At 40.3% G+C, this 27272-nt stretch overlaps 1 protein-coding gene across 2 annotated transcripts in view; it reads right to left on the bottom strand.

Annotated features, from left to right (window-relative positions):
- LOC124621947 (gamma-tubulin complex component 2-like) overlaps positions 1-27272 on the bottom strand; it is a 181304-nt gene that overhangs the window by 150656 nt on the left and 3376 nt on the right. For both annotated transcript variants that reach the window (XM_047147461.1, XM_047147462.1), the window contains exons 3-4: positions 5929-6097; positions 834-1035 (exon numbers count right to left, since the gene is read on the bottom strand). In XM_047147461.1, the coding sequence (XP_047003417.1) occupies positions 834-1035; positions 5929-6097 (371 nt within the window). The remainder of the gene's footprint in view (positions 1-833; positions 1036-5928; positions 6098-27272) is intronic.

The raw sequence follows: 27272 nt of genomic DNA, 5'->3' as shown, positions 1-27272 counted from the left end.
ATATTGTCTGTAAGGTTATTAATATACAACATGAACAGCAGGATCCCAACACAATTCCCTGGGTCACACTCGTAGTTACTTCTACATTTGATGATGACTTTACATCCAAAAGAATATGCTGTGTCCTCCCTACCACAAGGTCCTCCATCCAGTCACAAATTTCACTTTATACTCCATACAATCTTACTTTTGACAATAAGCGTATGTGCAGTACTGAGTCAAATACTTTTCAGAAATCAAGAAACACTGCACCTTCCTGGCTGCCTTGATCCAAAGCTTTCAGTGTGCCATGTGAAAAAAGTGTGAGTTGGGTTTCGCATGATTGATGTTATCGAAAACCATGCTGGTTGGCATTGAGGAGGTCATTCAGTTCAAGATACTTCATTATGTTTGAGCTCAACTGTGTATCTTCTCAGTAATGTACCACAAACACTGAGAAAAATATTGTTATATTCCATCCTGGATTTTCCATAGTTTGAAACACTGAGAATAATGAGAACTGGTGCTGTGGCACCAGACAACATTATAGCAACAATTCTAGAGATTGAGCTACTGAGTACCTTCCTATACATTCTTGAGTATATTTTTACATGTTGCAATAATAATTATTTACAGATGTGTGAAGTTTTCTAAATTTGATTGTGATGAAGTTGGATGCTCGTCAACATAGTCTTTAACACTAGTGCTAAAAACCTATGAGGTAAATGTGTTTTACACACATTCATTAAAATACATACTATTTGGCTAACACTAAAACACACACACACACACACACACACACACACACACACACACAAAATCATCAGCACTCTCTCTCTATCAATCTGTTGTACCTAAGGCTCCAACTAAAGACGATGGACCCGTATCAGTAACAAAATCCATATTCATATTTGGTCTCTTTGCCTTGCAGTCAATCATCACAGGTACATGATACGTTGGGTGTCGTACTTTTGCCTGTGCATCACTTTGAGCTTTTGCAGCTGCTTTTCCCTCATTAGATCCTCTTACCAGTTCTTTCATGAGACGATTCCGGATCTATTGACATACAGAAAATTTGTCATTCCTCAAACATATCACATGGTGACAATATTATTTCACACATTATGTAGCACACTGAGAAATATGATGCTAAGATGCTAGAGTAGTGGGTCACATGGCATTTGAATATACACAGCATCAATAACAATTCTTTACAATGTACCACAGAGGTGCAGAGGAAGTCAAGATGAGCAATTTGATACAAGACACGTGTGGACCCGTCAAGTTGGGAAACTACCACAAGTTGGAACACAAAAACCACACAAGCTATAGTGAATGTGCATCATGGGTGATTTTTAATATTCTCTCTCTCTCTCTCTCTCTCTCTCTCTCTCTCTCTCTCTCTCTCTCTCTCACACACACACACACACACACACACACACACACACACACACACACAACTATGGGTCCTATAGAAAAATGAATACTGCCTTTTTTGTAGGAAATTTGATGTAGTTTAATTTTGAACTGGGGTACATTTTTGCTAGAGACCGCTATTTTGAAACTGTTCAAAGAAAACAATCCTCCAAATGTACCACCCCCGTCCCCCCATTTCCACACTCACCTCTTACCAGTCAGAAATTTTAGTATATTGTCCACGGCACTCCGTTATACCACTACATGAATTATTCCTCATGTCTGACCTCCTTCAGTCTTTAGTGACTGGATTATTACTATGACATCACTTTACTTGTGTATTTACAAATTGTGGAACTGACGTTTGTGTAAATTTACCTCAAAGTTCCGTGAACTTTACAAGCATAAAATTTTAACAGTACAAAATTAACAGATCAATTGTTTTATTTGCCTGGCCTTATTACTATGAAACTACTCAGTTTATAAAGGTTAAGTTTAAATTAAATTGTAAATTTAATTACTTTTGCACAACATTTACAGAAGTCTCCCTACTATCACTACAGCCACAGGAGAGTTTGAATTAATGATGTTAATGAAATAGCTATGGCAGTGGCATAATAACCCATTCAATGAAGACCAGAAAAGGTCAAATATATCAAAAAATTCGAGTAGTCACAAATTTTTATACAATGGTGGGAAGGACTGCCATGAACTCATGAACAACATATTACAGATTCTGACAGGTTTGTGTGTGTTTGGGGATGGGGGTGGGGGATGCGTTTGGAGGTCACTTTTGAACATTTTCTTGCATAACTTAACAAAATTACCTCTAGCGAAAACCTATCCCAGTACAAACTTAAACTACATTAAAATTGGTACAAAATTGTTTGGTTCATTTTTTCTCAAGGACCTACAGTTCGCATGAAGAGAGTGGGATATGCGCTGTAGTTTAGATGGTTTCCGTAGGTCAATTTGTGATAGTTTCATAAACTTGAAGAACAACAAGTGTCCTTCATCAAACACTTTGTATCAACTTCCTCTACACCACAGTGATAGGATGTAAACAATTGTCATTTACATCCATATAAATAGATACAATAAGAAAATGGAATGATAGCCCACTGAAACTGGAGACCATTTAAAATGTAGTGCTTTCAAATTATGTTTTCATCTGCAGAAATGTAAATAATTATTTTTCATTGTTTGAAAATGGAGCTGTGGGAGAGAGGTGTCTGCGATTTTCCAATTAAAAAACTGGTCTCTCTCTTAATAAAATCCAACTTATTTCCCAATATAATCTCCTTTTAAAAGTGTTAATGGAGGATTGTGGGTAGAATACCGTCACTTCAATGCACCATCACTGCAATTCAACTGGCGTGAAACACTTGATTCAGATGGAGTTAGCAAGAGGATAAAAGAGGCAGGTTGGGGAAGGGAGGGATTTAGGGAAGGGTGGCTGACAGTTGGGAGGGAGAAGTAGCAAGGGAACAAAATAGGAAAGCAGAATCGGGCATGTTTGCCTTGGCACAGGCAGATGGAGCTGTGTGTGGGCACACAGTGATGTATTGGATGGGGAGAAAGAGGGAGACCGGGTGTACAATAAGTACAGAGGAAGAAGTAGGGGCAATGTTGGTAGTGACAGTGAGACTGGGATTGGCAGAGTTTGAGGCCAGAAGAAATTCTGAACTAAAGTTGTGTTGTAAGAACAATTCCCACGTATGTAATTCAGAGGAGCTGGTGTTGAAGGGGAGTGGGGGGAGGGGGGGGGGCTGTGAAACAGTTACGTCATATAACAGCTGTGCTATAACTTCTGCACAGCAAGAGGGTATAACCAGCTTTCCATCAAAACAAATAGCCACAGCCCCAGTGGCCACAAGCAGAACACCCAGTGGCACAACACACTACTGAGCGAAACATACTCTGCTTCAATACTTAAATGTAAGGGAACTGTCATTACAAAACATCATTTGATCCTAAGTCCTTCTGAGTTCAATCTCTGTTATCCCCTGCCCCGCAAGTACCCCCACCCTTGCTCCCCACTACTTCACTCATTTTAAATTCAATACTCTCTCCTCACACTTCTTTTGCTCTGCCCCCTCCAATTTATTCCTTCCTCAATTCATTCCTTCATTTAACTGTGAGCCACGTAGAGCTCTCCTCTTTATCCACATACTCTTCCTCTGGCATTTTCTACCTCCTTTCTCCTCACACAAACTTCACTTAACACTATCATATCATTATATTCAATTTTTCCTCAATCTTCTCTTGTAGGCGTTCCTCATGTGTTCTCTCTCCAAAATTTTCAGTTCCCATCTTTCCCACTTTTTTTTACTTTTATCTGGCTTTTCAATAACTTCATTTCACTTGCTCACACTTCCTTTTTTCCCTTCCCTTCATGAACCATTCTTATAATGTGTACAACAAAACTGGCATATATGTTTGCTGTATCACTTCTTACTTTTCTGGACACATTTTTCTTTCATGCTTCTCATAAAGCTACCAACTTTCCTTGCACATTCACTTATCTACGTCATTCTTTTCATTAACAAAGAGATAGAGGGGCTGGCCAGTACTTACCTCATGTGTATCTATCGGCTGTACTGAGCAGAGGTAAGTACTGGCCAGCCCCTCTATCTCTTTGTTAGTATTTGTTTCACATCTTATATGAGATTTCCCATTAATCATTCTTTTCATTTTCTTCTATTCAGTCCCCATGTACTTTAAGCTATGTACTGATTTCAGCTGCTTCACACCAAGTGCCATGTTTACTACAGGTCTATCTGCATTAAATTGTAGGCCATAATCTTGCACAACTTTTCCCTAAACATCTACCTGTTACTGCACTACTTCCTCATTATAATCCTACACCTTCAAATCACCAGTAAATAACACTGCTGGCATCCCATCTCCTGTAACTTGCATAGCACTTCAAAGGCTAATGTTCTTATTTTTGAGGACCTTAATAATACAGCAATTTTGTTCTTTATTGCTTCATTCATTTGCAGCCATTCTGTGCCTCATGTGATACATACAGTACATTGAAAAGAACATTAATTATTTAAAGTAAGTTTCAAGTAAAAATGTGGATATAAAATGACAGCCAATTTTTGATATTACAGGCTTTTGACAATATTGCATGTAACAGTAACACCATACAAATAAAAACTATTTATTGTGGTTGATTTAGTAATTACCAGTCAATACACCGCACACTTACAGAAAAACGTAAAATATACAGGGTGATTCAAAAAGAATACCACAACTTTAAAAAGGTGTATTTAATGAAAGAAACATAATATAACCTTCTGTTATACATCATTACAAAGAGTATTTAAAAAGTTTTTTTTTTCACTCAAAAACAAGTTCAGAGATGTTCAATATGGCCCCCTCCAGACACTCGAGCAATATCAACCCGATACTCCAACTCGTTCCACACTCTCTGTAGCATATCAGGCGTAACAGTTTGGATAGCTACTGTTATTTCTCGTTTCAAATCATCAATGGTGGCTGGGAGAGGTGGCCGAAACACCATATCCTTAACATACCCCCATAAGAAAAAAATCACAGGGGGTAAGATCAGGGCTTCTTGGAGGCCAGTGATGAAGTGCTTTGTCACGGGCTGCCTGGCAGCCAATCCATCGCCTCGGGTAGTTGACGTTCAGGTTTCATAACTAACCTTTTTCGTAGGACTCTCCATACAGTTGATTGTGGAATTTGCAGCTCTCTGCTAGCTCTGCGAGTCGATTTTCCTGGGCTGCGAACAAATGCTTGCTGGATGCGTGCTACATTTTCATCACTCGTTCTCGGCCGTCCAGAACTTTTCCCTTTGCACAAACACCCATTCTCTGTAAACTGTTTATACCAACGTTTAATACACCACCTATCAGGAGGTTTAACACCATACTTCGTTCGAAATGCACGCTGAACAACTGTCGTCGATTCACTTCTGCCGTACTCAATAACACAAAAAGCTTTCTGTTGAGCGGTCACCATCTTAGCATCAACTGACGCTGACGCCTAGTCAACAGCGCCTCAAGCGAACAAATGTACAACTAAATGAAACTTTATAGCTCCCTTAATTCGCCGACAGATAGTGCTTAGCTCTGCCTTTTGTCGTTGCAGAGTTTTAAATTCCTAAAGTTGTGGTATTCATTTTGAATCACCCTGTATATCAACAGCAGAATGTAGATTTTTATAAAGGCCACCTGCCTGTGCATATCAATGTGAAATAGTTATTCCAAACCTACAAAAAACTGATACATGCTTGTGGGAGATTATCTAGTCAGTTCTAGTGAACAACAACCTTTCATAATTATTGATGATTCTCCAGAGACACCATTTATGAACTACTCTGCATGCTGATGACTGCTAATGTCACTTTCCCATAAATTAACACAACCATTAGGAACTACTGTATCACACATAAGTACCCACAATTCCAAGAATAAGGAACAGATAAAAATTTATAGAACTTCCACATCTAGCAGCAACTTTTGTACCTTATACAAATAGTTTAAACACAAATAAAAGTACCTGTGGCAAATCTTCTGTTGTAACAGTTGCAGAAACATTTGTATTTGAAGAGCCATGCCTTCTACTTCTTTCTTGGGCTCTTCGTAGCCTTCTCTCAAGATATTCTTTCACATCTTTATCATCAGATATTAACGATAGTAACTGCACATATGGCACAAGGCAATCTACACTGAAATTTATATGAAAGTTAATTTCAATATACGTAGCTCTAAAATTAATACTAACAACATAAGATTATTTTATTTTAATTATCTATTTGTCCGTAAACCATTTAGTACAATAGTATTGGATGTTCCAGAAACTTTACAGAAATACTATATAAATATACAACATTAACAAAATAGTATAGGACAAGGTGAGGATAGGGCAGGAATTCAGCCATGGCTTAATCACAGGAACCGTCCATGCATTCACCTTAGCAACAAGACAGGGAATAAACCTGATCCACCCACATTGGAATAGCAGTCACTCTCAAAAGTGAGATAAAATATGGTTCTACTTACCAACTGCTGAAAAGGAGCAACAGATGTGCTGACAGATACACAAATAAAATTTTAAAAAAATGAAAATTAATAGCTCTCGGAAATATCAAAAACTTTCTACATTACATGGAAGAAGCATACAGTTCTATGGAAGACGACTACAGGTCCACAACAGGGAGCTGGTTAATGAAAGCTATTGATTCACAATTCCTTTTTTGCCATCCACCAGCAGCACCACCACCACCACCACCACCACCACCACCACCACTACAATAATACATAAATAACCACATCTAACATCTGTTTCTTCTGTTATTTATTTTTCAACTCCTCACTGTTTCTCTTTCAGTAACTGTTTAAGAGAGCTTGCCTTCTAGCACTCAGAGTCCAAAACACACTATTACAAAAAGCTAAAAGACAAAATATTACAAGCAAAAATTGTAAAATTATAAAGAGAAAGAGTGGCTGGCCAATACCTACCTTCATGAAGCAAAATACTGTAAACAGGGAAGTTTCAATTTTAAATCTCTGCTTGTAATTTTACAGTTTTCTCAAATGAAATGTTTCAGTACTTCTAGCTGCATAACATGGGCCCAAAGGAGATCAAAATACACATCTGACAAACAGTGTACTAAGAGGAGTTCATTATTGAATACAGCAAATAGCAACCACAGCACAACAGAAGCTGCCGGCTGGAGTGGCCGAGCGGTTCTAGGCGCTACAGTCTGGAACCGTACAACCGCTACGGTCACAGGTTCGAATCCTGCCTTGGGCATGGATGTGTGTGATGTCCTTAGGTTAGTTAGGTTTAAGTAGTTCTAAGTTCTAGGGGACTGATGACCTCACCAGTTAAGTCCCATAGTGCTCAGAGCCATTTGAACAACAGAAGCTAATTTACAATATACTCCCAAACACCAAAAGTGTCTCAGTATTACATGCAAACAATGGGAATACAGAAGTCAGCAGAACCAAAAAACAATTGTTGTTTAGTTTCAACAGTAGAAATAGGAAATAAATATAGAATAAAACACAGATTTCCTGACACAAAGTCATACTCTTTTTGACAATGTTCCTGACAGGTAAGTGAAAAACTGGTTTGTACGGCACCACAGAGCTAACCGATCGAAGTGACAGGCTAAAAACTGTTCTGCCTACTATTTTCTAACATATGACTTAACAGCCCCACTGATGTTTCTAATTTCCCTTATTTTCAACTATACTGTTGTCTGTTGTTACACATCCTGGGCAATTTCGTACTTCATATCTGAGTAGGTACATTTCCTTCAACCAGTTAAATATGTTTCATAATTTAATATGTTTTCTAATTTCAAGTGCAGTTTCATTTTGGAGATTCCCACCCTCCAAGCTGGTTTGATATGGATCCAACCCACTACAATTTCCTCTCTTGTACCAGTACTGTCACCACAGAATAGAATATATACCCAACATTTTCCATTTTTGTTCCCCATATTTTATTTTTTTCTCTCTCAATACAATTTTTGCCCTATACGATTTTCCCCAGTATCAAAAAGTTATTTCCTGATGTCGTAAACCCATGTCCTATCATCTTGTACATTCTAGTTTCCATGTAACTCTTTTCTCAAGTATTCTGCAGAAAAAAAACACATTTTTCATCTTAGCCGCTCATTTATTTTTTGGTATCTTTCTGCAACACTGCATCTCAAGTGCTAGTCTGTTCTTTTCTGGCCTTTCCACAGTCCTTGAGTCAGTGTTGAGCTTCATACATATTCTCATAAATTTCTTTCTCAAGTTAAACAATGGAAAATCCAGGATGGAATAATGACAATATTATGAAAAGAATAGATTGCCATTCACCATATAGCAGAAATACTGAATTGCAGCTATGCACAACAAAAATACTGTTAAACAAGAAAGCTTTCAGCTAAATGGCTTTCCTCAAATTAAACACACACACACACATTCAGGCAAATGCTACTCAAACAAACAAGGCAAGACTGAGCCTTGGCAAACAGAGACAGTGGTCATGTGTTTGTGTTTGCTTGAATGTGTATGTGTATACTGTCTAATTAACAAGAAAGCCTTTTGGCCGAAAGCTTGCTTGCTTAACAGTCTCTTTGTTGTGCCTATCTGCGCAGCTCAGCATCTCCATGATATGGTTTGAGTTGCAATCTATCCTTTTCAATTATTGATAAAATTATTTAATTAGATAGATAAAAAATCTACTCACCAAACAGCAGCAGAACACACACATAAAAGACTGTTCTGATTGGCAAGCTTTTGGAGCCAGTGGCTCCTTTTCAGGCAGGAGGGTTGAAGGGGCAGGAAGAAGGGTGAAGGAAAAGGACTGGAGAGGTCTGGGAAAATGGGTAGATTTTGGGAAAATCACCCAGAATCCCAGATCAGGGGAGTCTTACCGTACAGGATGGATGGTTCTGGGTGACTTTCCCAAACTCTATCCCTTTCCCTAGATCTCTCCAGACCTTCTCGTTCGCCCTTCTTCCTTCCCCTTCCACCTTTCTGCCGGAAAAGGAGCCACTGGCTCCAAAAGCTTGCCAATCAGAACAGTCTTTTATGTGTGTGTTCTGCTGCCATTTGGTGACTAGATTTTTTTATCTATCTAATTAAACAATTTTATCAATAATTGAAAAGGCTAGATTGCTACTCACCGTACAGTGGAGACGCTGAGCTGCAGATAGGCACAACAAAGAGACTGTTAAACAAGTACACTTTCAGCCAAAAGACCCTCTTGTTTGTGGCTCGTGGTGTACTGCAGACATTCATGGTCCGAAAATGATCTGATAAAAAGATCGAAACCAGTCACCATTAAATTAAGTGATCAAGACTGCTTCTAATTTATTTATAATAATTACAGATCACTGTTTTAATATGAGAAATCACTGTTTTCCTATATAAGAACTATGTTCTTTAAAATGTTAAACAAGGAATATTCATTGTCCAAAAGTAATGCCTGAATAGTAGAAGGTAATCAGTATAGTTCATCTACTTTTCACAAGCCAAATTCCATCTGATTATTTCTGTCCAAGAGTAAAGTTAAATTGTGGACAGTAAAGACTACATTTGTTCCCTGTGTCATATTTGTGAGTGTTACTAACATTTTCAAATTGTGCCCGATTCTTCACAACAAACTTCATACGTGTACTGTGAAGCAGTTGTTATTTTTATAGTATACCTAACTTTCAAATAACACAAACGTTATTCCTTCCTTTATGTGTAATTATCCATTAATGACAAATTGATTGTGGCAGTAATGGTGATAAGGGGGTTACAATTCTACTAGTAGTAGCAACAGCAGCAGTGCAAGTAAAATGTGGCATGCTGTCAGGAGAAATGGCTCAGCTGAAGAAATGTTTTAGAGTATAGCTAGGATGACATAAGGTCTAGAGGTGGAGTCTCTGACTTGTAATCAAAATGTTCTGAGTTCAAGGCTTGAACCCAACCACTGTTTAAATTTTGGATAAAAATTACCACAAACAGCAGCCAAAGGCTTCCAGTATAAGGAGTCACTCTTGTTCTGCCAATGGACTTGTCAAAGAGGGTGGAGAAGCACAGAGTCTCAGGGCAACCTTTTGTCCTTAGAGTAGGAAAACACCCTAAAAGGTGGAAGAGTAAGCAAATATCAATGGCTTGAGGATGTAGAAGGCAGTGAAAAGCTCTCCATTAATGACGCACAATGTAATCCATTGGATACGTGGCTTCTAACTGAAAAAGTGTCATCATGATATGATGACCTCTCCATTGGCAAAAGATAATGAATTAGTCCCCTCATTCGGATTTACATGAAGAGACAGCCAAGTGATGGCAACCATGAGAAAAGAATTGATTGGGTTACACCATAGACAGAGATTCCAGTATCAGATAGTGGATTGTAAGGTATACCTAGGAGCAAATACAGACTCTGATAACAATTTTGTACTGATAAGGAGTAGGCTGAAGTTTAAGAGACTCATCCGGAAGAATCAGTATGCAAAAAACTGGGATCTGAAGCACTAAGGAATGGTGAGATGCATTTGAAGTCTCCGAGGATAAAGACTGCAGCAATGAATAGCTAAGTAGGCAGTTCACTTAAAGAGGAATGGGCTTCTCTAAAATGAGCAATCACAGAAGCTGGGACAGACAAACATAGGTACAAGGAAGGTAACTGTGGGGGAACTTTGGATAACAGATGATCTACTTCAGTTGACTGATAAATGAAGGATGTACCAAAATGATAAGGGAAATTCAGGACTACAGAAATGTAAGTCACTTGAGAATGAAATAAACAGGAAGTGCAGGGAAGTCAAGGTGAAATGGCTAGAAGAAAAATGTGAAAGAATCAAAAAAGAAATGGCCATCAGGAGGATTGATTCAGCATACAGTAAAATCAAAGGAACCTTTGATGAAATTAAACCGGGGCCTTAACATCAACAAAGTAATGGGAATTCAAAAGTTAAGCACAGGGGGAGAACGAACAAGTGGCAACAGTACACTGACGTTCTACGAGGGGGATAACTTCTCTGATGAAGTGGCAGAAGAAAAAACAGGAGTCAACAGGGAAGAGAGAGGGGATCTAGAATTAGAGTAGGTGTTTTACAGAGCTTTGAAAGACTTGTTTTCAAATAAGGCACAAGAACAGATAACACAACTACAGAACTTCTGAAATGGTTGAAGGAAATGGTAACCAAACAACTATTCAAGTTGGTGTGTGGAATCTATGACACTATACACACACACTATCAGACTTTCTGAAAAATACCATCCACACAGTCATATAAAAAAATAAAAAAAAAAAAAAAAAAAAAAAATGATGTAACTTACCAAACGAAAGCGTTGGTATGTTGATAGACACACAAACAAACACAAACATACACACAAAATTCAAGCTTTCGCAAGCTTTCATCAGGAAAGAGGGAAGGAGAGGGAAAGACGAAAGGATGAGGGTTTTAAGGGAGAGGGTAATGAGTCATTCCAATCCCAGGAGTGGAAAGACTTACCTTAGGGGGAAAAAAGGACAGGTATACTCTCGTACACACACACATATCCATCCGCACATATACAGACACAAGTAGACATATGTAAAGGCAAAGAGTTTGGGCAGAGATGTCAGTCGAGGCGGAAGTACAGAGGCAAAGATGTTGTTGAATGACAGGTGAGGTATGAGGGGTGGCAACTTGAAATTAGCGGAGGTTGAGGCCTGGTAGGTAACGGGAAGAGAGGATATATTAAAGGGCAAGTTCCCATCTGCAGAGTTTTGATAGGTTGGTGTTAGTGGGAAGTATCCAGATAACCCGGAAGGTGTAACACTGTGCCAAGATGTGCTGGCCGTGCACCAAGGCATGTTTAGCCACAGGGTGATCCTCATTACCAACAAACACTGTCTGCCTATGTCCATTCATGTGAATGGACAGTTTGTTGCTGGTCATTCCCACATAGAAAGCTTCACAGTGTAGACAGCTCAGTTGGTAAACCACATGGGTGTTTTCACACATGGCTCTGCCTTTGATCGTGTACACCCTCCGGGTTACAGGACTGGAGTAGGTGGTGGTGGGAGGGTGCATGGGACAGGTTTTACACCGGGGGCGGTTACAAAGGTAGAAGCCAGACGGTAGCGAAAGTGGTTTGGGGATTTCATAGGAATGAACCAAGAGGTTAAGAAGGTTAGGTGGACGGCGGAAAGACACTCTTGGTGGAGTGGGGAGGATTTCATGAAGGATGGATCTCATTTCAGGGCAGGATTTGAGGAAGTCGTATCCCTGCTGGAGAGCCACATTCAGAGTCTGATCCAATCCCAGAAAGTATCCTGTCACAAGTGGATCACTTTTGGGGTTCTTCTGTGGGAGGTTCTGGGTTTGAGGGGATGAGGAAGTGGATCTGGTTATTTGCTTCCATACCAGGTCAGGAGGGTAGTTGCAGGATGCGAAAGCTGTTTTCAGGTTGTTGGTGTAATGGTTCAGGGATTCAGGACTGGAGCAGATTCGTTTGCCACGAAGACCTAGGCTGTAGGGAAGGGACCGTTTGATATGGAATGGGTGGCAGCTGTCATAATGGAGGTACTGTTGCTCGTTGGATTTGATGTGGACAGATGTGTGAAGCTGGCCATTGGACAGATGGAGGTCAACATCAAGGAAAGTGGCATGGGATTTGGAGTAGGACCAGGTGAATCTGATGGAACCAAAGGAGTTGAGGTTGGAGAGGAAATTCTGGAGTTGTTCTTCACTGAGAGTCCAGATCATGAAGATGTCATCAATAAATCTGTACCAAACTTTGGGTTGGCAGGCCTGGGTAACCAAGAAGGCTTCCTCTAAGCGACCCATAAATAGGTTGGTGTACGAGGGGGCCATCCTGGTACCCATGGCTGTTCCCTTTAATTGTTTGTATGTCTGGCCTTCGAAAGTGAAGAAGTTGTGAGTCAGAATGAAGCTGGCTACGGTAATGAGGAATGAGGTTTTAGGTAGGGTGGCAGGTGATCGGCATGAAAGGAAGTGCTCCATCGCAGTGAGCCCCTGGATGTGCAGAATATTTGTGTATAAGGAAGTGGCATCAATGGTAACAAGGATGGTTTCCGGGGGTAACAGATTGGGTAAGGATTCTAGGCATTCGAGAAAGTGGCTGCTAACAAAAATAGCATACACACGAAGGGAAAGAAAACAAATGAGCTGTCAGATGACAATCTGATTGGCTTTTGGAAAGATAAGGGCACCAGGGTGCCAGTTCTGACATTGTGACTGATAATGGAGGGAAGAATACAAAAATTCAAGATAAATTTATGTGGAAGAATACAAAAATTCAAGATAAATTTATGTGATTTGTTGATCTGGAAGAAGTTTTCAACAATGTAAAATGGTGCAAGATGTTCAACATTGAGAAAAAAAAGGGGGGGTCAAGCTATATGGAAAGATGAGTAAGATACAATATGTACCAGAACCAAGAGGAGAAAAATAAGAATGGAAGACCAAGAAGAAAGTGCTTGGATTAAAAAAGTTCTAAGATTGAAATGTAGTCTTTCAACCCTACTGTTTAAACTGCACATTGATGAAACAATGACAGAAATAAAAGAAAAATTAAAGCACAGCATTAAAATTCTGATTGAAAGGATATCAATGATAAAATTCGCTGATGATATTGCTATCCACAGTGAAAGTCATAATTACTGGATATGCTGAATTGAATGAACAGACTAATGAAAGCAGAAAACGGACTGAAACTAAACCAAAGAAAGACAAAAGTAATGAGGAGTAGCAAAAATGAGATTGGTGATAAACTTATCAAATTAGTGAGCTTGACATGGATGAAGTTCAGGAATTCCAACCACATTGGAAGTGAAATAACATAATGGACAAAGGAAGGACGACATAAAATGCAGATCAGCAAGGTAAACTGGGCTTTCCAGGTCAAGAGAATTCTGCTAATATCAAACATTATCCTTAATTTGAGGAAGAAAATTCTGAAAATATATGTGTGGAGCACAGTACTGTATGGTGTAAATAGAAGAGAACTGAAGAGCCTGGGGCGTTAAAAAGATGTTGAAAATTAGGTGGATAAAATAGTGAATCAGGAGATTCTTCACAAAATCAGTGAAGAAACGAACATACGGAAAACACTGACAAGAAGAGACAGGACAATATGAAATATGTTAAGACATCAGGGAACAACTTACATGGTAATAGATGGAGGGATAAGGGATAAAATTTGTATAGGAAGACAGAGATTGGAATACATCCAACAAATAATTGAGGACATTGTGTATAAGCATTACTCTGATATGGAAAGATTGGCACAAAAGATCAATTCGTTGTGGGCTGCACTCAATCACTCAAATGACTGATGACTCTCACAAAAGGCTAAGACACTCAATGAGCTCATGAGTGCCCTTACTGTAAGATTTTGAGATGGCTTCAGTTAAAATCTTTAAAACTGCACCTTAAAGATTAAACTCCCAAACTTATCTGCTCTACCCCTTTCCCTCTCACTTTCGCACTCTCAGTCATACTATACATAAAAACTCTCTAATAATTTCCTAAAATTCATTATTAAATAAAAATAAAATGACAGTACAACAAAATACCAGACTGTGACTGACTATTCACTGAGGAAAGAAAATGGCGAGGCAGCCACCCTGAGAACGAGTTAAAATGTCCTACCTAACAGCTCATTTCAATGGTCAGACAAAATCCAGAATCTTAAAACTAGTGCCACATTTGTCTCTCAGCCGCCAGATCAGATGGTACATTGGTTGCTTCACTAACGTCATCTCCCTCACAGGCTGTGTAGCACTGTATGCCATAAGCACCACATACTGATGTGTCCTCTCACTGGGGAAGAAACCTACAGACCACGTAACAGCACCTTATTGATGGAGGCATTAACATTACTTCATCACACCTCAACAGACTGAAGGAGGAACTCCATAGTGGAATAAGTTGCTTCACTTACTGTGACTAACAGTTCCCAAACCCTTATTACATCTCATGTGCTTCAGCATCCAAAAGTGAGAATATAATTCTACATCAATTTCAGCGAATTCGTTGGATAAATAATTCAGAAAAATCTGCAGTGTTCTGTAGGAACTGCACTACCTTCGGAGCAAAATAGAACATGGGCGAAGCTTCGCCCAATTAGTGGGTGCTACGATGTAGTTGTAATGCTCTCTCAAAACATAGCAAAATACGGACTTATAGATGAAGCCTAGAGCGCAGTTCTTCCTAACTCCACAGATTCCAAAATGATTAAAGGCCTTCTTATTGGTCAAAATGGGAAAAAGATGCCATCAGATCCTGGAGACAACACGACAGTTAACCGACCACCATGTCATCCTCAGCCATTCATCATCAGAACCACAATGGTGGACAATTTAAATATGTCAATATGCTCTGCACTTAAGAGTGCTTTCAGGTTCTGTTTAGTGTTAAACCCAAGCAGTCTCATAGCTCACAGTTGATTCGTAAATAATCACTAAATTCACTGTGAGTATATTAGTACTAAATGCCAATGACTGTGGAGTCAACACTTGTTGCACCACAAGAGTTGCCATAAGATGGCAACTAGTGGCTCAGCAATGTCAACATCGAGGCATGGTATCAAACCAGTCTTCTATGTGCTGTTTGCCACCTAATCCTTTCATGATTTTAAGATTTTATGTTCTAGCTGAATGGTAAACCATGGATCCATATTTAATGTAGGATCACTGAGAGGCCTTGAACTTGAGCAGAAATGTCCAGTCTGCCCCTCATGACCTGTGGCTAAAATACTTCAGTATATTCTACGATTAGGCTCAGGAGCCTTCAGCTGAGACTACAGTCAGTCAGTCAGTCAGTCAGTCAGTCAGTCAGTCAGTCACAGTCTGGATTTCTGAAGGGTTCTGATACGTCGTTGTTGTTGTTGTTGTTGTTGTTGTGGTCTTCAGCCCTGAGAACGGTTTGATGCAGCTCTCCATGCTACTCTATCCTGTGCAAGCTTCTTCATCTCCCAGTACCTACTGCAACCTACATCCTTTTGAATCTGCTTAGTGTATTCATCTCTTGGTCTCCCTCTACGATTTTTACCTTCCACGCTGCCATCCAATACTAAATTGGTGATCCCTTGATGCCTCAGAACATGTCCTACCAACCGATCCCTTCTTCTAGTCAAGTTGTGCCACAAACTTCTCTTCTCCCCAATTTTATTCAATACCTCCTCATTAGTTATGTGATCTACCCATCTAATCTTCAGCATTCTTCTGTAGCACCACATTTCGAAAGCTTCTATTCTCTTCTTGTCCAAACTATTTATCGTCCATGTTTCACTTCCATACATGGCCACACTCCATACAAATACTTTCAGAAATGACTTCCTGACACTTAAATCTATATTCGATGTTAACAAATTTCTCTTCTTCAGAAACGCTTTCCTTGCCATTCCCAGTCTACATTTTATATCCTCTCTACTTCGACCAACATCAGTTATTTTGCCCCCCAAATAGCAAAACTCCTTTACTACTTTAAGTGTCTCATTTCCTAATCTAATTCCCTCAGCATCACCCGACTTAATTCGACTACATTCCATTATCCTCATTTTGCTTCTGTTGATGTTCATCTTATATCGTCCTTTCAAAACACTATCCACTCCATTCAACTGCTCTTCCAAGTCCTTTGCTGTCTCCGACAGAATTACAATGTCATCGGCGAACCTCAAAATTTCTATTACTTCTCCATGGATTTTAATACCTACTCCGAATTTTTCTTTTGTTTCCTTCACTGCTTGCTCAATATACAGATTGAATAGCATCGGAGAGAGGCTACAACCTTGTCTCACTCCCTTCCCAACCACTTCTTCCCTTTCATGTCCCTCGATTCTTATTACTGCTATCTGGTTTCTGTACAAATTGTAAATAGCCTTTCACTCCCTGTATTTTACCCCTGCCACCTTCAGAATTTGAAAGAGAGTATTCCAGTCAACATTGTCAAATGCTTTCTCTAAGTCTACAAATGCTAGAAACGTAGGTTTGCCTTTCCTTAGTCTAGCTTCTAAGATAAGTCATAGGGTCAGTATTGCCTCACGTGTTCCAATATTTCTACGGAATCCAAACAGATCTTCCCCAAGGTCGGCTTCTACCAGTTTTTCCATTCGTTTGTAAAGAATTCGCATTAGTACTTTGCAACTGTGACTTATTAAACTGATAGTTCGGTAATTTTCACATCTGTCAACACCTGCTTTCTTTGGGATTGGAATTATTATATTCTTCTTGAAGTGTGAGGGTATTTCGCCTGTCTCAGACATCTTCTTTGAACAGTTTCATACATCTTTCGTCATGACTGGCTCTCCCAAGGCCGTCAGTAGTTCTAATGGAATGCTGTCTACTCCCGGGGCCTTGTTTCGACTCAGGTCTTTCAGCGCTCTGTCAAACTCTTCACGCGGTATCATATCTCCCATTTCATCTTCATCTTCCATTTCCATAATATTGCCCTGAAGTACATTACCCTCGTATAGACCCTCTATATACTCCTTCCACCTTTCTGCTTTCCCTTCTTTGCTTAGAACTGGGTTTCCATCTGAGCTCTTGATATTCATACAAGTGGTTCTCTTTTCTCCAAAGGTCTCTTTAATTTTCCTGTAGGTAGTATCTATCTTACCCCTAGTGAGATAGGCCTCTACAACCTTACATTTGTCCTCTAGCCATCCCTGCTTAGCCATTTTGCACTTCCTGTCAATCTCATTTTTGAGTCTTTTTATTCCTTTTTGCCTGCTTCATTTACTGCATTTTTATATTTTCTCCTTTCATCAATTAAATTCAATATTTCTTTTGTTACCCAAGGATTTCTACTAGCCTTTGTCTTTTTACCTACTTGATCCTCTGCTGCCTTTACTACTTCATCCCTCAAAGCTACCCATTCTTCTTCTACTGTATTTCTTTCCCCCATTCCTGTCAATTGTTCCGATATGCTCTCCCTGAACCTCTGGTTTAGTCAGTTTATCCAGGTCCCATCTCCTTAAATTCCAACCTTTTTGCAGTTTCTTCAGTTTTAATCTACAGTTCATAACCAATAGATTGTGGTCGGAGTCCACATCTGCCACTAGAAATGTCTTACAATTTAAAACCTGGTTCCTAAATCCCTGTCTTACCATTATGTAATCTATCTGAAACCTGTCAGTATCTCCAGGGTTCTTCCATGTATACAACCTTCTTTCATGATTCTTGAACCAAGTGTTAGCTATAGAGAAAGCTATTTACACTTACAGTGAGAATGTACTCAATTCATTAGATAATAAATTACAGGCTACTGGCATTTTCTGTGACATGTCAAAAGCCTTTGACTGTGTGAACCACAGCATCCTCCTAAGTAAATTAGAGTATTATGGTGTCACCAGCAATGCTGCGAAAGAGTTTGAGTCTTATCTGTCTAACAGGAAACAAAGGGTGTCGTTGGGAAATACCTGTGCAGTAAGCAGTCATTCTTCATCTGATTTGGAATTAATTACATGTAGTTTTCCTCAAGGTTCCATTTGGTTCCACTGCTTTTTCTTGTGTATATTAATGACCTCTCATCTGTTACATTGCCAGATGCTAAGTTTGTTTTGTTTGCAGATGATGCAAACATTGCAATAAGTAGCAAGTCAAATACAGATTTAGAAATAGCTGATAAATTTTCACTGACATTAATAAGTGGTTTAAAGTGAATTCTTTGTCATTAAACTTTAAGAAGACCCACTATATGCAGTTCAGAACCTGTAAGACATTTCCTTCCAGCATGAGTATGACGTATGAAGACATGCAGATCAAAGAAGTTGACAGTGTTAAATTTTTGGGATTACAACTCGATAATAACTTCAGTTGGGAAGGGCATACCACAGAATTGCTTAAGCACCTAAACAAGTCTGTATTTGCCATGAGAATGATGTCAGATGTAGGAGATATAAACATTAAAAAAAACTGACATACTTTGCTTACTTTCATTCTATCATGTCGTATGGGATCATATTCTGGAACAACTCGTCAAACCAAGCAAAATTTTTTAGGGTCCAAAAGCATGTGATAAGAATCATTTGTGGCATAAATTCAAAAACATCTTGTAGAAACCTGTTCAAGGAACTTTGTATTCTAACCACTGCTTCTCAGTATTCCTTAATGAAATTTGTTGCAAGTGATACATCTCTATTTCCAACCAATAGCTCAATACACAGTATCAATACTAGGAATAAGAAGAATCTACATAAAGGCCTAAAATCACTTACCTTGGTCCAAAAAGGGGTCTAATATTCAGGGAACTCACATTTTTAATAAATTGCCAGCAACTATTAAAAACTTGGTTTCAGATAAAGCACGGTTTAAACAGAGTTTGAAAGACTTTTTGATAGGCAACTCCTTCTACTTCATAGATGAATATCTTAACAGAGACTGTTAAGTCAGCTTAAGTAAAAATTTCTGTTAGATTTCTGTTTTGACAACACTTCATCACAACAGCCAAGATTAGGTATTTTGTGTATGATAAATTTATTAATTGAGGATAACAGTGTTTCATTCTGACTGTGTTAATTCTGTAAATGTTAGCTGTCCCAGTTTACTGCATTGTATTAGCTTATCTTCGACTTTCTCCTGACAAATGATCAGTGTATTAAGTATTATATTCAATGTTTTATGTCATACTTTCTGACATGTTCCACACCCACGAGAATCATCTCATTTTTTGAGTCTATAGAGCAAAAACTAAATCTCATCTACAATGTGAGCCTTCCATCAAAAGTAAGATCAAGACCTTAATGACTTTTTTAACTTAGGGAAGTGCCCCCATTTTGCACAAAAATAGATTAGTATTGTAGGAAGAATAATTAAAATTACGAAAAACATTTCTGTGATGAAAATTTAACATCTATTCTACCTGCTCACTCCTACATCTGTCTCAGTGGCAGATACAACTATAAGCAGACATTTCAGGTTTAGGGAAGGGGCACGATATACCACTGTAACCTATAATGAATAAACAGTGGATGTAAGACTAACTGTGGATGTGATCTTACTGATTATTACAGAACATCACAAGTTAAGCATTTCTCTCAAGAGCATCTTCCTCATCTTCGAATCTAATACAATGACAAAACTGAAACCTAAGAAACCATGTGACAAAGGAGTGTAAAAACACAGGCAGGCATCACTGGAAGTCTCTTTCGTGCGACTGTCTGAGCATGTTATGTCTTCATAATTAGTGAGCAGCCATATCAAAACACTGAAGAACCAGTAAACCACCGATTCCATGTACGAAACAGCTGTGAGTGATTAATTACTTTATAAATGAGTAAATGTGTTAAGCATATAATCGAGAAAAGTTAGAAATAGGTTTGAAATTATGCGTAACATTTCTTGAAAGTCATGAAGTGCTCTCATTATGGAACACTCAATGAATTTAGTCTTGATAATTTGTGCTCCATTTTAAGCAAATGTTACTTTTTGATGCATCTCAGTGGTTATGATGTCATTACTGCTTAACTGTGTTGTACAATGACATAATTTTGCAGGTACATTCACTGGTGTATGTGGATACTACCTGCAAACTGTTGTGGATAGAGTCATTAATCAAGAAATAATAAATTAAAATGTCATGCCTGATGCTGAATCCTGACAACATGAACAGCAACAATGTAGAAGCAATAAACTTTTTCCCTTTCATCATTTTTTGGGTGTGTCGGTGAGAAAAAGTTTCATGAAGGTTTGAAATTATGTGTAAAGTTTGCTGGAAATTGCTAAGTGCTCTCATTCTTAACTACTGGATGAATATAGTCTAAGTATTTGTGCATCATCATCAGTTATGCTGCTTCAAGACAAAAAAAACACATGCTTGAACTGCAATGCTTGTCTTGTTGTTTGAATTTTTGACATATGATTATACCTCTTAAATGAGTAGATTATGACAGCATTTAACATTTTTAAATTGGGTCAATAATCACATGAAATACTATAGATCAAATTTTTGTTGCTGCTGGAACCCATTAGATAGACAAACTGGTATTGCTTTTGTCATTTAGTAGATACACTTACAGGGTGTACTATTTACAGGAAAGATTAAAAGTATTGTACTACCACATCCATCTGTAAGGCAGATGTTGGTTAAGAGTTTCTCCTTAACACACAATCAGTGCTAAGCAAGTTTCAGAATTTGAAGACCTAAGTCAAAGACCAGAGCCTCAGCACAGAGTCAGTAATCAAAAACAAATGTTACAGTGTTTAATACTAGATAGAATGAGCATTTTAAAACATCTGTTTAAGACACTGTAAGAAGGCTAGGAGCAGAATGGGACGTGTCACACAGATGGCAACCTTATTATTATTATTCACATCAGAAGCATCACCTACATTGCAATAAATATTTCTTATTGACTAAAAAATAATAAATGATCCGAAGTGCAAACACTATACCATTGTAGCACATAAATGGGCAATTTCCATTCCAATGGGTTACAGGTAAGCCCTTCCCCAAGAACACAGCACATGGCACTGAGGGCAAGATACATACAATGATGAGTCCAAATATTATGACAATCTCCTAAATAGCATGCTGGTCCCTCTTTGGAACAATACAGTTGCAACTCTGTGTAGCACAGATACAATGAAGTGTATGGTAACTTTCCAAAGGTGTGTGACACTAATGCACACATCACTCAGTTCTCCTAACTTACAGGCCATTTGTTTGTGGGTGCAGAGCTGACTTCCCACAGTGTCACAGGTGTGTTCTATCAAGTTCAGAGCAGACAAGTTGATAGCTAAGACACCAACATGAGTTAATTATCACACTCCTTAAACCATTATATTATGATTCCAGCCTTGTGAGAGAGGCAGTTGTCTCGCTAAAATATGCCATCGCCATCACAAAAGACACCAAGAATGAAGGGATACACGTGGTCCATAACATTCACGTAGCCCGCAACTGTGAAGTGCCATCGATTATTACCACAATACCTATTTAAGCCCATGTGAATGTCCACTGTAGCACAATACTGACCCTACTTACCTACGTCTGTGGTTTGGTGTGTGTTCTGAATATCTATTTACCTGGATGACAGTGTATTCAGACACGACCGTTAACCTGGTGTCACACGAAACATTATTCAGCCAACTAGGTTACATGTTTCTAGTGGTTCACAGTCCAATTTTGATGATACCGCATCAACTGCAATCTTAACTGAAAATGTCATTGGATCAACATTGGAACATATAGGGGCTATCTGCTATGGAGCCCCACATTTAGTAAAGTGTGCAAAACACTGTCCCCCAAAACACTTGTGCCAGTACCAGCATTGTATTGTCATCAGATCTGCCTTACTGAACAAGCAGGCCTCCAACCTCTGTATTAAGACATGGATATCCAGCATCTTTGTTGCCCACTCATGGTTTCATTGTCCTTCAGTCACTTTCCATAGATGCTCACTCATGACAGTAGCAAGCACATAGCCTATCTGCTTCAGTGCTCCAAAGAGACTTGTTACCAAGTGTGGTGTCATAACAAGTTCCCCTTTGTCAAAGTCTCTTATGTCAGTGGATTTTCAGCCTGTATCATCACTAGAATGATCTCTGCTTCATCTCTACTCCACTCATATACTCTCCTTACTGTGTCACATGCTGCCAACTCCACCAAGCAGGATTCATGCAGTGTGAAGTGGGCATAGTGTTTTGGCTCAGTGTACACATAACTGACTGTGTTGCAACACATTTGCAAAGCCTTGGAATGATAAGGAAACACCAACTGTGTAGTTCCACTGCAACTGGCAATACCAATCTGAAAATGGTTTGGAGACTACTATGTGTTCCGGATCTCCGGTCTGACCTCTTCTGATGTTAGCATCCAGTGGTTTTAACCACCTCTCGTGTCAGGAAAGCCTGCCAGGAATTGGCTTGTTGCTTGAAGTTTGTAGCAGATATAATCTGTACCTGGACGTCAGTTGTGACATGACTGACTATATGCCTCAGAAGCAATACTGGGGCTGCAGGCTATATGCAAGTGGGGAAAGCAAACCTGCTACATTCATAAAGTAACACACCAAACCTGCCTCCCATGCCTATGATTGCTACCTACTGCACTCAATGTAACTTGAGACTCGATACGTGAATACAAGCAAGAAAGATTTTACTTGCTGACTAGGAAGACATATATAATACCGAACATTGGTAGCAACGTAAGGAATAGCACCCAGACCCAAGATGCACAGACTGTTAATAGTGATGAAAATCTTTATGTGTGGGAATGAATGTATTTGTACTCATGGTTTGAAGCTGATGACATTAACTGTAACTGGATGACGAGTGAGAAGGATTTCCATATAAATTACTCACACCCAGCCAACCTGTCTTTTGTAATAGCTGAGGTTGAGATACGTTCATTGAAAATTTTCAGGTCAGGCTTCATAGAAAGTTTTTTAACACACGACAAAGCTATCCTAGAAGCACCAAAAATGATCCTCTATCATACATGGCATGAAGACAGAACCTGGAGGAAAGATATAAACATTATGAACACGGGGAGAAACAAAGCAAATTGTTAAAAAGTTTTACAGGAAGGAAATGCTGATGCATTTGAGATTGTACTTCCTGTAATGGAAAAGTGACAATGTGATTCTGATACAATACACATTCAGATCTGCTTTCCGGAGACCTACGTTCATTACAATCGTTGCTCGGCATATTGCCACAAATTGCATGTTGCACTGAAAAACATGCACATTGAGATAATGCATTACTCTGGAGGGCAGGCGTGTGAAGTATCTGGATAAAGATCTGTTTGCAATTACACCTTTTGTTAAAGGTGAATTGTCTGACTGCCTTATAGCACTTGCAAAAGCTAAACATACCAAACCAACGAATAAACTGAGTACAACAATAAACAATGTCTCATTACTGGGGGATTGTGGCTGGGAAGTACCACGGCCTCAAAATCAAAGAAGTGTATTCCACAAAAGAAAATAAAGTGAAACGCATCTGCAAACTGCTATACTCACATCAACAGTTATTCATACTGAAGTCAAAGCTGAATACACCCAATTACACACACTGTGTGTACTACATTAATGCTGGTTATTCTTAGCTTCTAGTGAATGCTGAAAATGACAAACTGATCCAAATCAGTAAGGATCTCACAGCAGCAAATGAACTCCAGTTCGGAAAGAAGGCATCGGAAACAAACAGTAATTGGATGTCCTGGTCTGGGCCGGCGATGCAGGAGATGAACCGCCATGGGTGGGAAAAGGAGACGGTGATTAGGATGTGCAGGAGAACTATGAACATGTGCTACGTAACTCGCCAACAGTTGTGCACGCCTAACCGGCAATGGAGGCCCTCCGGCTTCCACAAGGACGCTGGTTACCAGACTTGTCCAAAAAGCTCCTGTTACAAGGCAAACACCACAGTGGTGCACTGGTCGAGTAAATGCAATGTTAAGGGCACCACCGAACCATAAACTAGACTCCCATAGTCAAGGCGGAATTGAACAAGAGCTCTGTAGAGCTGCAGCAACATAGAGCGATCTGCACCCCCATTGGCGTTGCTCAGGCAGCGGAGGGCATTGAGGTGCTGCCAGCACTTCCACTTAAGCTGACAAATGTGAGGAATCCAAGTCACTTGGGCACTGAAAACCAGTCCTAATAATCAATATGTCTCCACTACAGTGAACGAATCATCATTAAGGTAAAGTTCTGGTTCTGGATGAACAATACAACACCAACAGAAGTGCATAACACATGACTTTGCAGCCGAAAACTGGAAACCGTGAGCTAGAGCCCATGATTGCGCCTTGTGGATGGCTCCCTGTAGGCGCCGCTCAGGAACACCGGTACTGATGGAGCAGTACGAAATGCAGAAGTCGTCTGTGTACAAGAAGGTGAGATGGACAGCCCTACATCTGCTGCTAGACCATTAATTGCCACTAAAAATAGAGACAAAATCAATACAGAGCCCTGTGGGACCCCATTCTCCTGGATATGGGGGGAACTACAGGAGGCACCTACTTGGAAACGGAAAGTACGAAGCGACAGGAAATTCTGGATAAAAATAGGGAGTGGGCCATGGAGACCCCACTCGTGTAATCTGGCAAGTATAAGTTGTCACCAGGTCATGTCCTACACTTTTCGTAAATCAAAAAAGACAGCAACCAGGTGTTGTTGCCTGGAAAAGACTGTTCCGATGGCAGACTCTAGAGACACAAGATTATCAGTGGTAGAACGAACCTGGCAGAAGCCAATAGGCCATATGACTCCAGGACCCAACCCAACCGCCAACACATCATACGTTCCAGCAGCTTACAAAGAACATCGGTGAGGCTGATGGGCCAATAGCTATCCACATCAAGTGGGTTTTTACCGGATTTGAGCACCAGAATGATGGTGCTCTACCACAATTCTGACGGAGACACACCATAGCACCAGATCTGTTTGAAGATGATGAGATGTCGCTTGTAGTCAGATGAGAGATGTTTAACCATCTGACTCTGGATCCGATCTGCTCCAGGAGCTGTGTTGGGGCAATGTGCAAGGGCACTGGGGGGCTCTCACTCTGTAAATGGGGTGTTGTAGGATTCACTGTGGCATGTAGTAAACGTGAGGACTTTCCTTTCCCGCCGCCTTTTGAGAGTGCGAAAGGCTGGGGGGGGGGGGGGGGGGGGGGGGTTAATTCTCCAATGCAGCGGCTTGAGCATAGTGCTCGGCAATCGTGTTTGCATCGATAGATAACACGCCATCTATGTTAACACCGGGAACACCTGTTGGGGTCTGGTACCCGAAAACACATTTCATCTTTACCCAGACTTGGGAAGGTGATGATGGCACCCAATGGTCAAAACATATCTCTTCCAACACCCCTGCTTCCATCGTTTGAGAAGTTGGCGAATGCAAGCACAGAGCCGTTTAAAGGCTATGAGGTGCTCCAGGGAAGAGTGCCACTTATACCACTGTAGAGCTCGCCAAGGCTCCTTAATTGCTTCAGCGATTTCCGGCGACCACCATGGGACTGCCTTTCGCCGGGGGCACCCTAAACAGTGAGGGATCGTGTTTTCTGCCACAGAGACAACTGTTGTAGTCATCTGCTCAACCATGACATCAATGTTCCCATGTGAGGGACATTCAACAGTGACAACAGAGGTGAAAGTTTCCCAGTCCACCTTGTTCAAAGCCCATCTGGGCAGGTGTCCATAGGCCTGACACCAGGGCAGTGACAGGAAAATGGGGAAGTGGTCATTATCTCACAGGTCACCATATGCTCTCCAGTGGACAGATGGGAGAAGTCCTGGGCTGCAGATTGATAAATCAATGGCCGAGTAACTACCTCAAGCCACACTGAAATGTGTGGCAGCCCTGGTTTTTAAGAGGCAGAGGTCCAACTGAGACAGTAAAGTTTCAACATCTCTGCCTCTGCCGGTAAGCACTGTGCCACCCAACAAGGGGTTATGGGCGTTAAAATCTCCCAAAAGTAGGAAAGGTTTTGCGAGTTGATCAATCAGTGCAGTTAATACATTCTGGGATACTACACCATCTGGAGGAAGATATACATTGCAGAGAGTTATTTCCTGTGTCATCCTTATTCTGACAGCCACAGCTTCAAGAGGGGTTTGAAGGGGCACAAGTTCACTACAGAGTGAGTTTAGGACATAAACGCAAATTCCACTTGACACTCGATTACAGTCGCTACAGTTCCTGTAGTATCCCTTATAGCCGCGGAGGGCAGAGGTCCGCATTTCCGGGAACCACGTTTCCTGGAGAGCAATGCAGAAAGCAGGTGTAAAGCTTAACAGTTGCCGTAGCTCAGCCAGGCAGTGGAAAAAACCCGTCACAGTTCCACTGGAGGGTGACATCATTGTGAGACTGGGAAGACATGGAACATTCAATGAGGCAGTTTATGCCTCAGGGTCACCTGCTGCCAAAGACTTCTAGCCTGAGCAGTCTATATCAATTTTGTCTGAGGGTCTGGCAAGATCTAGGTCCTCAGCGGATGCCAGAATCTCCACTTCATCTGTAGACGTAGTGTTTGGAGGTAGCGGTGATGTGGTGATACTGCAATTCGCTTGGTCTTGGGGACCTTCTTTTTGGATTTCTTTGTTCCTTGGGTTTCCCTGGCTGGGAGGACTTCACTGATTTAGTATCTAGGACAGAGGATGGCCATGAAGCCCTGGCAATCAGCTGCTTTTGGGCTCTTCAACCAGCGGAAGAAGTTGTTCACTTCACCAGCTTCGAAGTGGGGACAGACGTCCCCGATGGTTGGGGGAAGGCGGGGGGGGGGAGGGGGGGGGGGGGGGTGTTGCTCCTGAAGTTGGTGGTGCAGGAGTAACAGGGAGGGAAGTGCCCCCCCCCCCCCCCCACCATCTAGGGGGTAGGTGTAGTCTTCTGGCTCAGAGGCGACTGGGGTTTGTGGAGCTGACGGGGCTAGAACTGTTGTAG

This window comes from Schistocerca americana, chromosome 7 (assembly GCF_021461395.2).
Source record: "Schistocerca americana isolate TAMUIC-IGC-003095 chromosome 7, iqSchAmer2.1, whole genome shotgun sequence".
NCBI lineage: Eukaryota > Metazoa > Arthropoda > Insecta > Orthoptera > Acrididae > Schistocerca > Schistocerca americana.
This window is presented reverse-complemented; position numbering and strand designations above follow the sequence as displayed.